Below are 16,482 nucleotides of genomic sequence, written 5' to 3'. Positions count from 1 at the left end.
CTAATCTCAGGATACTTTAGCACCAGGTGCTAAACTTTTTGGATAGGCTTCCAAAAAGACTAGGTAGTCCATGAGGATGAGGATGGAAAATGGAAAGTTCCAGCTAGCTGGGTAACTAAGTAAGATCCTGTTTCAAAATAAAATTTAAAAAGGGCTGAGGATGTAGTTTAGGAATAGAGACTTCTTCTATCATGCATAAAACCCTGAGTTCAATCCCCAGTGCTGGGGGAATTTTTTTTTTTTTTTTTTTGGGGGGGGAACTGAGATTTTTTTCCATAAAGCACTGGTCAGACAGCTCACAGGAGACTCTCAAAGGTCCTACCACCTACTTCTTCTACCTAGCATACTTATGTCTGGAACAATGAACTTGCCCACCCTTCCTAAATCATGGGGTCAGGAAAGAAAAATGTTTGATTTTGTCTGTTCTGGTTACCTGTTCATGTCCTCTGTTTGTCCCTCTTGGCGTCAGCTGGGGCAGCTGCAGTGGAGCCAGAGAAGCTTCTTCCAAGGAGCCTGCTCATGTGGCTTTTGTCCAGGAGCTCAGATGTGGATGCTAGCCATGGACTAGAGGGTCTCAGTTCCTCTTCCTGTGGATCTAACTGGGCTGCTTGGTTTTCCTCACACTGTGGTGGCTGGTTCTAAAGGCAAGTATTAGAGACAGGAAGTGGAAGCCACTAGTCACTCAAAAGAACTGGTACCGGAGAATGGCACAGTATTATTCCTACTGGTCAAACAGATGCTGAGCCCATCCTGATTTAGGGGAAATGGACATAAACCTCATTTCTCTTTTCTTTTTCTGGTGTTGGGGATTGAACCTAGGGACTTGCACATGCTAGATAAGTGATCTATCACTGAGCCATATCCCCTTGCTATAAACCTCATTTCTTTTTCTTTCCTTTTTTTTTTTTTTGAGATGGGGGTCTTACTATTTTGCCCAGGCTGTTCTTGAACTCATATATATGTGGTCCTTCCCTGCCCCCTGCCTGCCTCCTGAGTAGCTGGGACAACAGGCATCCTCCACCACACCTGGCTTCAACCTCATTTATTTTTGGTACCAGGGAGTGAACCCAGCAGTGCATAACCACACATCCCCAGCCCATTTTGTTTTGTATTTTGAGACAGCGTTCTTACAAAGTTGTTCAGGGCCTCGATAAGTTGTTGAGGCTGGCTTTGAACGTCCAATTCTCCGGCCTCAGCCTCCCAAGCTACTGGGATTATAGGCACAAAAACCTCATTTCTTGGGGCTGGAGCTCAGTGGTAGAGCACTAGCCTAGCACATGTGAGGTGCTGGGTTCGATCCTCAGCACTCCATTAAAAAAATAAAGATTAAAAAAAAAACCCAGCTCATTTCTTGATATTGGAAAAATGCCAAAGAATTTGTAGTCATCTTTCAATTCATTTAATCATCCCTGGCTCTAGGAACAAAAGGGGATAAATAACTAGTCACCCACTTCTCAGGCATGTGCTAGACAGTGTACTAAACATTTATAAATACCTGTTTCCTATTGAAATATTTGAAACGGGGGTGGGGGTGGGGGTGGGAGTAACCCTATGAGGTATTATCTCCATTTTACAGATGGGAAATGAGGGCTTAGCAGGACATAGGTCCAGTCCCACTTCAAAGGAACTGCATCAATCATCATACAATATAGTCTTTAATCTCTGGGTCATTAAACATACCCTTGGAAATCAGAATGATTTTATTTTTCCTGCTGAAACAGTATGGTGGTCTTTTTCCCACTTGAAAGAAAAAAATTATGGATTGACTTGAAAATATTAAATGGTGTTTTCCACTAATTATCCATCATTTCTTAAATCCTTCGTGGATTAGATTAAGAATATTTTTAAGTGAATATACAGCAAAAGAAGAAAAGTGGACAATCTTGGAAAAAGCTGATCGTGGTTGGGAAGTTTGTTTTCATAGATACACATTCAAGATGGTTTAAATTCATGCAAAAGTCATTTTCTACTGGTAAAATTTTCTGTTTCTATGATTGAATCATTGTTTCCTGGCACTCTGCAACTGGCACAATTTTCTCCTGCTTTCCATCATTCAAAAAAGAAGGCAATTCACTAATATTTCTCTTGGCGGGAACTCTGGATTTCTCCAATGAGTCATGAGAGAAATGCCATAACTAATTTTTTTTTTTTTGGTTTTTCTCCTTGGTAACAATGTATCAGCAGCAAAAATCTAGCCTTTAATTTCTCTGTAAGTATGTACTTTCAGCGCTGAATATGGACCTCCTGTTTACTCGGTTCCACATAGCTTGTCAATTCCAAGTTTTTTCTGTGTGTGGAACATATAGTCTTTCCTTTTGAAGTAGCTTTAAGGTTACAACTTTGTTTTCATCCTGGATGGTTAATCAACTTAAAATTGAAGTCCTTTTGTTTTATGGTATAGAAGCTAAGAATTGCAAAAGTAGACTGCTTTAGGAATAAAGTTCAAGGATAGATTCTCTAGAAAGCTGATAGGCTCCATCATTTCTGACAAACTGTTAATTGCATTGGTTTTTCTTTCTCCATTGTTTTTACAATCCACCTTTACCTTTCTGTTGGGCTATTTCAGAGTTTACTTGTCCTACTATTTCCAATTTTTGCTTCTCTATCTCCACCCCACCCTTCCATTCAATTTTCCAAATAGAAGCCAAAGTCATCTTTTAGAATTTATCATGGTACTTCCAAGCTTAAACTTCTTTGCTTCTTACTACACTTAGAATAAAATACAAATTCCTTAACACGGCCTTTATGCAGCCCCCTGACCTTTCCAACACTGGAGCAGAACGTACTGTTCTTTTTATTTGCTTCCTTTCTTATTAGTGATGTGATCTCCTTCAGATCTCCAAGGCCCTGAGCTCCTTTTCTCTTTAGGTAGGGCCTTAGCCTGCACTGCTGTTCACCTAGCTACCTAGTCCAAGAAGGCTGTCCTCAGTCCCTCTGTTTGGCTATGTCTACCTTTTTCCTTTAAGTTTCCCAATGTTACTTCATCAGGTTTCTTCTGATCCCCCCACCCCTGCTACTGGCTGCCAAACATCTAAATTAGGTCCCCCTCGTTCCCTTTAGAGATTGTTCTCTCTCCAAGTTCTTTTCTTATTCTTAGGGTTCTATTCTTTTTCTTTAGGGCACTAACAGTTTATTATTGTAAACACAAATATTTTGTCCTCTTCCCGCTTCTGCTTCCCATTTTGTATACCTTGCAGGCACAGTGCCCAGCACATACTAGTGCCCAAGGAAGACCTGCTGGATGAATAAGTGACTAAAGATACTTCTTAATGTTTTCTTTGTGCGTGTGTGTGTGTGTGTGTGTGTGTGTGTGTGTGGTGCTGGGGATTGAACACAGGCCCTGTGCATGCGAGGCAAGCACTTTACCAACTGAGCTATATCCCCAGCCCTCCTAATTCTTATATTTGATTCTTACCCTGAAAAATAGCCCTTAAAATCTGCGAGTATAATGTCTTGGAACTTTAGCAGTGAGCACCAATGAAAGTTGTAAAATCTTAGTCAAAAAAGGCAGATGTTTTATTCTTCAATGCAAATCACTGTATTCACCACAAGCTAAAGAGGAGAACATATATCTATATATATGTATATATATATTTATATATATATTTGGATTCATGGAAGACTAGAGACATGGAAAAAATCCAGCACCCCAACAAGTACAGCCAGGAAGGAAATCAGCTCTGTAATAGAACAGGTTTAATGAACTACAAACAAGAAAGGGTGGGAAAGGAAGAAAAAATGTGCATTGAGTTTAAGACACTATAAAACTCAGAAGACATATTTACTATTCAAGTATAAACTCAGTAAGGACTTGGCATAAATTGAAAGGCAGCTGCTGAGGTTCACCATTATAAAATAAGTTCTATGAATTTACAATTCTACCTTCCAATTTTCTGGGAGAAAAAACTGAACTCTTGAAGGTCTTCACCAGAGACCCTGAGAGGGATAAACACTTTTGATGAAGACATAGTCAACAATCCATGATTGAATTTACTATTCAAAAACATGTATTTATTTAAAACAATAGGAATACGTGTTCTCAGACTGTCCACTAGAGTTTTGGAGACTATTGGTTCAAGAGTTTCAAAGTATATTACTTCCAAAAACAATACTGATTAAAAAAATTTTTTAAACAAAAAACAAAAAACTTGATTTGATGGTACCTTAAAAATACCCTAAGTACCAAATTATTTTCCAGTCTAACTTTGCAATTTAAGAATTCCTCCTGCATTGGTAAAACATTTTTCCTCACAAAATGTGAATAGTGAAACTGGATAGAAACACCATGAATGTGAAAATACCACCAATTTTCTGCAGTTAAAAAAAACTAGAATGTTCTTTGGAATCACTGAAATATAAAAAAATTCAGATTTTTTTTTTTCTACAGTCTGTGCACCTTCTTTCGGGTTCATCATGTTGCTTGTAGTAATGACCTGTGTGATTCTAATTTTATAGATTCAAGTCTTGCAGTGCAATATCCATGCTTAATACACCGGTGACTCTCTGATCACTGAGAAGTTATGCTTAACCCAGAAAGGCTGTCATTTAGTTCTCCATAATGACTTCTCCCCAAAATAAAAACTTTGACTATGACACAAAACATCCTGTGTTGAACAATCACATGAACCCAACATGGAGAATTCCGGTGTGGCTTCAGCACTCAGGAGAGCATTGTCTCCTATTGTTTTTCATGGAAGTACCACAGGCCTGGCTACTAGCATTCAGCTTTCCTTGGCCTTAAAAGGAATTTCTTAGGGCTGGCAAGTTGGATTAGATTCTAAGAGAATTTTGTCTTTGACAAACTACCATTTTAGCATAAAATCTGGCCATGGCTATAAGTTTCAATGTGCGTACAACTGATTAGAGATGGTTTTTTCTTTGTTTTTCTTTTCAACATTGGCTGGAATTGAGTAGAAATAAGTCCGTGATGTCTCTTCACATATGTCATGAAATATGAGAAATCTGTCTGACTCTAGACACTATTTCTTTACGACACAATGGGCAGGTCTCCAGTTGCAAGGCACAATCCATGCACAGGTCGCTGAGGAGAAAGATAAAATGCCAGTCAAGTTAATGCTTCAAATGGTCAAACTCTAACTTCATGCCGACCAAATCTAATGTTAACAAGTTTATTGGCTGAGAGGGAAATAATTACACATGATTTAAAAAATAAAAAATTGAGTATATAAACAATAAATCTCTCACCCACTTTTGAACCTCAATCTAGCTCCTCAGAGGAACAAGTTATAAGTCCAAGTGCATTCTATATGTATATAGTATATACATAGTATACACACAGATGTAATTTGTAGGCAGATATACAATGACATTTTTCCTGACAGCTAGTTATTCATTCCATTAATATTATTTACTATATTATCTTTCACCACAAGTTTGATGTAATCTCTTTATCTCTTTTTCACTTTTAGTTAGCTCTATTTTTGGGCTTCTATTCTATTCCATTGTTCTGTCATTCTTTTCACATATTAGAACCAAACTATTAACACTTATATTATTGTCCTCTCCATAATTATTCTTCCAAATTTTCTTGCTTTAAACTTTATATGTATATATATATGGTATGAGGGATTGAACCCAGGGATGCTCTACCACTGAGCTACAACCCAGCTCTGTTTATTTTTTTATTTTGAGACAAGGTCTCACTAAATTGCCAGGTTGGTCTCAAACTTACAATTCTCCTATCTCAACTTCCCCAGTTGCTGGGATTACAGGTGCGGGCCACCACACCCAACTTGGTTGTTGCTTTAAACTTTAGTTTGCTAATTCTGCGGGGGGGGGGGGGGGGGGGGGGGGGACGGGACACATCATGCTGCCTTTTTACTCTGGGCCAAATTAAACTTAGAGTTCAGGGACTACCTAGAGGTTTTTCTAAGAACAGAATAATTAAAATCTGATTTATATTCCTTGTCCGTCTGAAAGTTTTCTCTCTCTTTTTTTTTTTTTTTTTTGAGACAGCAAGTCACTATGCTGTTCAGACTGGTGTCAAATTTCTGGGCTCCAGTGATTCCTCCTTCTCAGCCTCACCAGGGTTTTTTTCTAAAAGTTTTCTTTATAGAAGCACCACATATTTCTTAGTATGTATTCTTAGTTGTGTGTGTATGTTTTTTAAACTATCGTAAAAGGAATCTTCCATTATATGTCCTAATTGGTTGCTACTTGGTACTGATTTTTATTTTATAAGTTATAATGGTGACATCCTCATCCTATCCCCAGCATCTCTTGAAATATTTTCAGAATGTTACCATTAAAGATGCGAGTGGGCTGAGGATATAGCTCAGTTGTAAGTAGTAGTACAGTACTTGTCTAGCATGTGCAAGGCTCTAGCTTCAATCTTAGCACTGAAAAAAAGATGTATTTGGTGTTGGGTGTCTGTACATGCACACACCTTATTTTGGTAGTATTGGGGGTTGAACCCAGGAGGACAAGTACTCTACCACTGAGCTACGTCCCTATACCCTGTTTTTTATATTAAGGAAGTAGTCATCCATTCCTATCTTCCTTCCATCCATTAGAAATAAATATTGAATTTTTTTTTCTTCCAGGGATTGAATCCAGGGGTGCTTAACCAGTAAGTCACATCCACAGCCATTTTTTAATTTTTATTATGAGATAGGCCTTGCTAAGTTGTTAAGGCTGGCTTTGAATTTGGGATCTTGGTGGCTCAGCTTCCTGAGCTGCTCCTAAGCTGCTGGGATTATAGGCCTGCACCACTGCACCCAGTTGGATGTTGAATTTTAACAAATGCATTCTCAGCATTCTTGGAGAAAATAATAATTACCCTTGCCCCAGCCTATTTGAGTAGATTTCCTCGTATTTTGTGCCATCCTTAAATCCCTAAGTCCCCCTGGTTGTGTTACTGAATTATTTGCTAATATTTTACTTAAATTGTTAGATTTATATTTGTAAGTAAAAACAAGTTTTTTCCCCCTTTTTTCCTTTTCAGCTTTTGGTGTGATTATCATGCAAGCTTTGTGAAAACATTGTGGATTTCTTATTTTCTCTGTGGCCTGAAAAAGATTAAATGGATTGGACTACCTATTCCCTGAAAATTGTGAAGAATTCCTCTGTAAAACCATCTGAGCTTAAGATAGGGCAGGAGGATTGCAAGTTCAAGGATAGTCTGGGCAACTTAGTGAGACCTTGTCTCAAAAAATAAATGAATAGGGTTGAGAATGTAGCTTAGTGGTAATTAGTATTACAAAAGGAAAGACCAGAACAAAACAAAACATATGGTCTTAGTGCTTTGGGGAGATAGCTAATCTTCTATGGTAATAGGATTGCTTAGATTTTCAATCTCTTCTAGGGGTCAATTTTTGTTTATTTTATCCAAATTTCCTTTCTTTAGTAAGACATTCTTTTAAAATTGTTGTTGTTGCTGAATTGGCTTAAATTTCCTTACAATTCTTTTAATTTCCTTTCTAACCCTGTTTTGGATATATCTAGTATAGAAACTATGATGACACTTAAGGTACCTAGTTTTAAGTTTTTATGGGTTAGTCCTCATTAGTGAGTCTTTATTGTGTATTAACTACAGGGAAGGGTCAGAGGGCCCAAAGATGAATAAAACCAGGGGCTGAGGTTGTAGCTCAGTGGCAGAGTGCTTGCCTAGTGAGGCACTGGGTTTGAACCTCAGCACCACATAAAAATAAATAAATAAAATAAGGTATTGTGTCCATCTGCAATTAAAAAAATTTTTTTTAAAGATGAATAAATACAGATCCTCCTATTTGGGATCTTCACAGTGTTACAGAAACAAAGATCAAAAAGGGCATCAAGAGCTGAGCACAGTAGAGCATGCCTGTAATCCCAATGGCTCAGGAGGCTGAGGCAGGAGGATCATGAGTTCAAAGCCAGCCTCAGCAAAGGCGAGGTGCTAAGCAATTCAGTGAAACCGTGTATCTAAATAAAATACAAAATAGGGCTGGGGATGTAGCTCAGTGGTTGAGTGCTCCCGAGTTCAATCCCTGGTCGCCCTCCTCTGAAAAAGGGCATCAAGATATACAGCTTTCAAACAGTACCTGCCTATAAGGCCCTGATCACTAAAGCCTGCAAGGTGCTCAATCTGAGAAATCTGGGCAGCAGAAAAGAAACTGGTATAGCTAAGGGTGAAATGAAATGTACTGCAATCACTTCCCTTAACAGTCAAAGAGACAATAACCTGTTCCAAGACAGCAAAGGTACAGGGTATAGAGGCAGAGTCACGGGTCCAGGCTGACCCATTCCTGGAAATGAAAAACGGGGTCCAACACCGCAGGCTCTGGAAACCTGGGAGATCAGGTGGCTAAAGCTTTGTCAAATATATTAAAGAAAAAAAAGGCAGGGGTGGCATGTGATGAATTGCAGGTAGCTGGACTGTAACATCAACATGAGTGTTGCTCCCACACAGCACGAGTGGACGGCTCAGTGCCACTACACTGCTTTCTGCTTCCTCCCCTTTCCTAACCTTGGGATGGCCTTCTTGGGAACCTGCTTACTTGCTGCTTTTGCTGATACTTTGACACTCTGCTCTATAAGGGTCAGAATGCCCTCTAAGTTCATCTCATACAGGTGAAATTTAGTTAGATGGCATGGAGAATGCTGCATTCTCAATAATTAAGAGCGTAAAGAAATTAATGAGGAAGCTCTAAAACCAAGAGAGATTTGCCAAAAAGATTATAAATAGCATTAAACCTTTACATTTTGCAAAATCAAAGTTATATAAAAAATATCATAATGAATAAACAAAACAAAACAAAAACACAGGCCTTCTATGCCAGGCTGCTTCTTCCAGTTCAGATATTTTCTGGAAAACAGGCAGGTACTACTTGGCAAACTCTAGTTCCCCATTTAGCCCACTTTAGATGTAATAAACCTTGATGAAGAGCTATGGAACCAGGAAGGTTCTAAAACCAATTCAAGACAGGATGAAATGTTGCCTAATGTAATATATGGAGATAATAAATAAATCCTCTTACCTATGCCCACATGGCTTCAGTTGCGTATCTGCTACCTCATCACAGCAAAGGGAGCAGCAGTTTTCTCGGATACTGACTTGTTTCAACAGAGCAAGACGCCTGTGCCTGAGAAGACAAAGCAGTTTGAAACTCATTTTGTCAACAAGTAAACAGGTCCTGTTGGCAGTGACACATTTGAAATGCTATCTCTATACACGTGAGATAAGATAGTATGTACTCCTTAAGCTTTGTTCAGTAAAGTTTTCATACATGATAACTCATTTCAATCTTAATAGGGAATGAAAAAAACATGGTCATTCCCACTTTGCAGATAAATTAAACTTCAGTGAAATGTTTTACATGATAAACTGAAGTCCAGTGCTTTTTTATAAACTAGCAAATTTTAACCTTTTAAGTTGTACATTTGAGTTTAATGACAAGCAAAGACTTGCCTTTCCCAAGAAAAACACACACATTTTAATACATTTTCAAAGGGTTATGAGACCTTTATAGAGTCCCTGCAAGTCCAGATGCCTCAAGTCCACACCCCTTCCATTATACCTTCACTCATTGTGTAATGGGAAAACGGAGTAGAAATGCTCTGCTGAAGGCACAGCCTTGGTGGGTGAGCAAGAGAAATATGGAATGTTCGTTCAACCCACTTGTGGGCCAAGTACTATCTCAAGCCCTGGCAACTCAGCAATGAACAGAAGACTAAAAAATTACCCCTGCCTTCAGAGAGCTACATTGCAGTGCTCATGAGGGGTTGAGGAAGGGGAAGGCAGAAATGCTGATGAATACTATGAAGAAAAATAAAATGGAAAAAAAAAAGACATGGAGAATGTGAGAGGTGGGGAGTAACGATTTTAAATATGGCAGTCAAGGAAGTTCTGACTAAGGTGATACCTAAGTGAAGACATTTAAGGGAGTGGGGGAATAAGCCCGGTGGATGCTTAAAGAGACTATTTTAGGTAGCAGCCACAGGGAAAATGGAATAATAATGGGGATGTCAAAGAGATGAGGAGAGACTAGGAGAAGCAGATGGCCATGAGTGGAAGACTGTTGCAGCTGAGGGATGAGCATGTGGCACCTCTCTACATTATCCTTTTTACCTTATTTATATATTTGAAGTTTTCCATAATAAAGTTAAGAAAAAATAGCTAATGGAAGGAGAAGAATTTGACACAGAGTATATATGATATAGAATAATTTGCAAAATCCTTGATAGGGCCATTAGCTCCTACTCTGAAGCCAAAAAGGGGTATTATTTCAATGAGTAAAATATCAGTAAAAAGGTATCAGTGAATATAGGTCTTTGGAGCAGAGGCTGAAAGTATTAATGGCATAGAAAATGTTCTTAGGCACATTTATGCTTAATGCCAACATTTGTAAATAAGCTCAACTTGAATGTTAAGAGGAGTCAGGTACCAGCGGTTGGCTTTAAGAAGGCCACTCAATTAGGTTCCTGACATCATCTTTCTTGGTGTGATTGTCAGAGACAACAAAGTCTAGGTACAACACAGGACTGACCTCATTTGTAATTCTGTTGTTCTTATTCAAGACAAGACAAATTCTGGGTGCCAAATATATATACATAATAACTAAGACAGTTATGTATAAGTTGGCCATAAAAGGAGACTTTCCAACAATTGATACTCACTACCATCTTAGTTTTGGAAGGTTTGAATTTTGGAGGAGTAAAGGCTGAAGCAGTTTTGACTAAGGTTACCCTCTCCAGGGGAACATGGATCAATTGTGTCTTTTTTTTTTTTTTTTTTTTGAGTATGGGGGATTGAACTCAGGGGGCACTCTCAACCACTCAGCAACATCCCCAGCCCTTTTTTGTATTTTATTTAGAGACAGAGTTTCACTGAGTTGTTTAGTGCCTTCTATTGCTGAGGCTGGCTTTGAACTCGCAATTCTCCTATCTCAACCTCCCGAGCCACTGAGATTACAGGTGTGTGCCACCATTCCCAGTTCATTTTGTCTTTCAGGTGATTTGTGGATTCATCCAAGGAAAAGTCATGCTAGGTGAAAAAAGGAACAGATTATGACAGATGAGAGAGATGTTACTTTAGACTTTCACAAAGAGGAACAGAAAGTTCAGAATCTTTGTCAGATACCAAGAAAAGCTGAATAGAAATTCTAGGAATGGACCTCAGATCTCCAGCTGAGATAAAAGTGGATCTAATGTTCTTGAGAATGTTATCAAGGCTCTGATGTTCTAGACAAGACATGATGCACAAGGCTCTGATGTTTCAGACAGTGATGGCACTCTGATATGTTCTAGTTCACCTGGAAACTGTTGAGCAACTAAAATATAGTCTGATGTGAAACATAGCCCAGAGAGTTGCCTACAGACTTGTGTTTTGAGCCAAAATGAGCTAGGAATCCATTATTATTAGAGACCCCTTCAGGGGCGTAACAGTTCAGCATTGGCTATGCCCTGCTCAGAGTGGTTTCCTTGACTACTGAGGGATTTTCTGATATAACACATGGGCATTAGTAAAAGGAATACCCGCTCCACACAGACCCAGGCAGCTGCTCTGTTAAAACATGACAAACTTTGGCTCACATTGTATAACAAGCTTCAACTTGTAGCAATTACCAGGAAGCAGCTGGAGTCTTTTCCTAGCTGATGGGATAGACTACATTCATCTTGTTAGGAAAAGAAGCAGGCATTCATCCCAGGAGAAAATTAATGCCAATTAGTTTTTGTCAAATTATGGGGACTGAAATTTTATACAAGATGGAATTCAGGGTCCTAATGGTTGTGGAAAAGTGTTGGCATCTTTGCCATGTAGCTAAAACCCCAAAGAAGTTGGTTTCATTGAACACAAGTCTGTTACAGAGGCACTTGACTAATATTTAGGATTTTAACACTAACATCCAAGGAAAGTTAGTCTGTAGGGGTTTTTTTTGTGTGTGAGCATGCATGTGTCATGTTTTTTTTTTCCCCCCACTTTGGTACTTGGTGCTTAACCACAGAGTCACATCCCTAGCCGTTTTTATCTTTCTGAGATCTGTTTTAGTAACTTATATTTCCCAGGAAGTCAGCCTTTTCAGGGAGATTTTCAAAATTACTTATTTAAAAATTTGAAAAAAAAAAGTCTCCCATAAATTGTTTCAGTTTCTTATGAAATACACAGTTTGGAGACAGCCTGGGCAGATGCCTTACCTTGGCAAAATGATTTTTTCTTCAGCTGTTAGGAAGGCGTAGTCATTAAAAGTGCTAAATTTTATAGATGGTGGGTATTTGAAAGGTTTTGCTCCAAAATTGAACTCACATTGCTGATATGACATGAAACTAGCTGCAGCAAAAAATCCAGATCTACAAATAAAAATAAGTATAAAGGTCAACAGAGTTAATATAGATGAAGCAAATTTCATAAACTCAGCTGTTTTCAGAAAGTTCAGATGAGCCAGTTGTGCCCTAACAGAAAAGAAAGGGGACAGATTCTGTTTACTAACCCTCACAGGTCCATGCATCAGAGAATGTTCTTCTTTTATCTTTCTATGTCAAACTCTGGGACAGTTTTAGTTCTAATCAAATGGGTTTCCATTTACTTGAAATAAATAAATTTCCCATTATAATTGCTTAGATAACAAAGTTCTTTTTTCCTGGCACAAAGTGCATTCCATGCATCTACTCAAATTTTGGACTGAGAGGAGCTACTTACACAGTAGATGAAAAGACTTGCTTCTCAGGAGGCAGCTGGTTGCCATTTAAAAAGAAGATCATTTGCTTTTCATTCAAGTCTAACAGAAATCCTACTGTGTCTCCTAGAGGACAAAGCAAAACACTGTTAGAATAATGCCATGTACTACCAGGATTCCTAAGGGCCTCAGTGTCACTGTATTAGCCAGGTATTCAACATGTTCATCTTTGTTTCTTGAAATTATTTGATCCCTACATACCAATATATTCATGTATCATTAAGAAAAGAATGCTGCCAATTAAACTATGACAAGGTATTGATTTTAAAATGCCTTTTGATTTTAAAAATGTTAAAGTGTGAAAAAAGTGTGCATGTTGGGATCAATGAAATATGGTAAGATAAAATCATATGCATATTTGCCTCTGGTGAAACTTTAAGACTCCCTAGGTCACAACTACCTGAAAAAAATGTTTTAAAAAAAGTATGCATCCTCATTTATCAAATAGAACAAGTGAAATTTCTTTCTTTTTTTTTTTAACTGCTAAAGGAAAACATGAAATTATAGTGATAACAAGAAAAATGGACATTTAATGCTAGTGGAAGAAATCTGGTAATACACAGGAATAGCTTCAAAACCAGGGATTACCTGCCAAGGAAGTTTCACTTCTAAGAACTTACCTTGGGGAAATCCAGAACAGTTTATAATAATTTTTAAAGGCAAAAATGTCAGCATAGCAAGATTAGGAATTAGTTAATATATAATACAACTACAGCTGGGCCCAGTGGTACATCCCTCTAATCTCAGTAACTTGGGAGGCTAAGGAAGTGGGATGGCAAGTTTGAGGACAGCCTCAGCAATTTAGGAAGGACTTAAGCAACTTACCAAAACCCATGCTCAAATAAAAAACTTAAAAAGGGTTAGGGAATGTAGCTCAGTGGTAAAGTACCCCTGGGTACACTCCCCAGTACTGGAAAAAAAATTTAACTATATAATGGAATATTGAGAAGACATTAAAAGTAGTATTTTTTTGATAAACTAGAAAGCTGTTCAAGGTACTAAGTATAACAACCAAAAAGTATATACATACATCAAATTTAAGCATTTTTCAAATCTCTGGATGAAAAATTGTAAGGAATTTTTAAGTTTGTCTTGATCTTTTTCTATTTTCCATTTTTTTTTTCTTCTTGGTATGAAGGTTGAAACCAGGGGCGTTCCACCACTGAGCTATATCCCCAGTCCCTTCCTATTTTTTCTTTTCAGACAGGGTCTTGTTAAATTGCTAAGTCTGGCCTAAAACTTATAATCCTCTTGCCTCAGCCTCCCAAGCCACTGGGATTATAGTGTGCACCACCATGCCCAGCTAAAACAGTGCCTTTATCTTATGTTCTGGGAAATGTGTATGTTTTATGTTCCTTCAAGAACCTGCAAGCCATTAAAATGAGGATTCCTGTTGGCTTTTCAGATTTTTTTTCCTTTCTTATACTATCAGTTTAGACAAGTGGAGCTATCTCATGGGAGTGGTCAAATTCCTGCTCTTTTAATATGCTTGAAATTTCATTTTACATCCATAATATTGGTTAGGGTAGGAAAATGAAAGAGGGATGCATGGAGCTATAGCACCTATATGGTTCCAATGTTTGAGAATAAAAATTCTTCCAGAGATTCCAACCTCTACCATATGACCTTACTTCATCAGAGCATAGCCATTTTGTCTCTGAAAATATCCTATTCTAATGGCATTACAATTCCTTTGTTCTTGCTATTTCCATGAATGTTTGTTCAAAATACACCCAAAGAGAGAATTCACATTATTTCTTAGAGTACCGTTTTCTCATTAATTTAAGAATTTTATATTCTAAAATGTTTTTGTTAAAAGAGGGCTCTACCCAAGGCGAATTTACCAGAAAATACAATTAACATCCATGGCAGTGAAAAGAAAAGCCAAGATCTCTTTTATCATTTGGCCTTTTCCAATTAAGACATTTTAAGGACTCTCATAGTAAACGTCTCACAATAACCAGATATCTTAACCCCGGTGAAAAATTTCGGTGGAGAAGAATGAATACCTTCTTTCCAGCACGGGTGGACATGTGGCTTACTTCTGGCATTGTACCAAATCAGCTGCCTGCAGCCATCGTATGCACAGGAGTATTCGTCGTCCCCAATGCCATAGCCTTCCTGGAGAGAGAGGCCCAGATGATTAGCAGGGTTAAGCCTGCTCTGACTTGGGAGGAGAGGGTCTATCCTTTAGAGCCACTGACCCAGTGGCTGGAATTCTAAGCTTTCTGCTTCTTGGAAGATATCAAAATTATGATCTGGAGGTCTGGTTCCAAGTAAATGATGACTTCACCAACAAATACTTCAAGTGCCTCCTTTGTTCAAAGCATTTTCACATTTGTCAGTTCATTTAATTCTAATGAACTACCATGAGGCTGGTAACATTATATTTTAAGAGGAAACAAAGGTTCAGAGAGGTCAACCCGCTTGTCTAAGGACATGTAACAGAGACAGGTTTGGTTCTAAATTCTCCCGATTCCAAGATCACTATACCTTCTACTTCACTATGGTCAGGCTTCCTGAATGGAATAACTTCAAAACACCCAAATGCTCAGAAATTTCATGAGAAAGGTTACAGTGGACCATCAGCTAAAAACTATTCTGAGATCAGCTTCATTTGAACATCATATGGGTCCCTGACAATTCCTTCCCTCCCTACTTCCTTGCTTTTTTCCTCTCTTTCCTTCCTTCCCTCCCCTTTCCTTCTTTGTGGCATTGGAGGTTGAACCCAGGGGCTCACATATACTATGGAAGCATTCTACCCCAGAGCTACAGCCCCGGCCCTTTCCTATACATTTTATTTTGAGACAGGGTCTTGCCCAGGCTAGCCTCAAACTTGTAATCCTCCTGCCTCAGCCTCCCAAGTTGCTGGAATTATAAGCATGACCATGACCACCCTGTCTGTCTATAATGTCTTTTATTATTTACTGCCTTTTGATTTTTTCTTAGAATTATTAACATAAAAAGGTAGATGGGATCTTAAGATATTATTTTCAGTGCTTGACCAAAAGAGAGAGAGAGAAAAAAAAAAAAAAAGAAGAAGAAGCACACAAAACAAACAACCGCTATTTTTTTAAGGATCAATGGTGAAAAGCTTTAAGGAGAAAGGAATTGAAAATGCGAGCTAAATCCAAAAAAGATCTCAGGTTCAAATAGCTTGTTTGTTCTATGGGATAAACAATGTAGTGAGGATAAAAGAAGTTTTGACAAACTCCTCTACTACAATATAAAAACCACTGGTGGTACAGCTCAGCAGTAGGGTGCATGCTCAGCTTGCAGAAGGCCCTGAGTTCAATCTCCAGCATCAAAAAAACAAACCAAGCAAACTTCAAAACCACTAAACTTTAGGTGCTGGGGAAGAGGCAAAATAATTTTTTTTTTTTAAGAGAGAGAGAGAGAAAGAATTTTTAATTTTTATTTTTTAGGTTTCGGCAGACACAACATCTTTGTTTGTATGTAGTGCTGAGGATCGAACCCAGGCCGCACACATGCCAGGCGAGCGCGCTACCGCTTGAGCCACATCCGCAGCCCAAAACAATTATTTTCTATCTTCATTTCTAATGTCCTAGAGGAAGTCCTTGACAGAACATTTAAAAGAAATTCCTAGAAGATTCCTAGCCATCAAGGTAGCCTAGATATTACCTTGCAGTGTCCTTCATACTTGGATGAATTCCATAACAGAGTAGCACTATGGGTCAAAGGCAGAACTCTGATAAAATTTTAGCCACAGATCATTTCTATAGAGGTAAGAATAGATACCTATACCTAGCAGAAATTTACTTTAAAAATCCCTTTGAGCTTACATCTCAGA

The 16,482-nt window shown here is 38.3% G+C and overlaps 1 protein-coding gene across 10 annotated transcripts in view; it reads right to left on the bottom strand.

The window, feature by feature from the left end:
• Nucleotides 1–3,679: 3,679 nt before the first annotated feature.
• The window catches only part of RSPRY1 (ring finger and SPRY domain containing 1), a 43,975-nt gene continuing 31,172 nt past the window's right edge, over nucleotides 3,680–16,482 (bottom strand). For all 10 annotated transcript variants that reach the window (XM_081274180.1, XM_081274182.1, XM_081274187.1 and 7 more), the window contains 5 exons: nucleotides 14,681–14,792; nucleotides 12,635–12,737; nucleotides 12,133–12,285; nucleotides 8,976–9,080; nucleotides 3,680–5,041 (listed from right to left, as the gene is read on the bottom strand). In XM_081274180.1, coding sequence (XP_081130306.1) covers nucleotides 4,945–5,041; nucleotides 8,976–9,080; nucleotides 12,133–12,285; nucleotides 12,635–12,737; nucleotides 14,681–14,792 — 570 coding nt within the window. In that variant the 3' untranslated portion in view covers nucleotides 3,680–4,944. The remainder of the gene's footprint in view (nucleotides 5,042–8,975; nucleotides 9,081–12,132; nucleotides 12,286–12,634; nucleotides 12,738–14,680; nucleotides 14,793–16,482) is intronic.

This window comes from Spermophilus citellus (genome assembly GCF_964194105.1).
Source record: "Spermophilus citellus genome assembly, chromosome: 18".
In the NCBI taxonomy this organism is placed as follows: Eukaryota; Metazoa; Chordata; class Mammalia; order Rodentia; family Sciuridae; genus Spermophilus; species Spermophilus citellus.
This window is presented reverse-complemented; position numbering and strand designations above follow the sequence as displayed.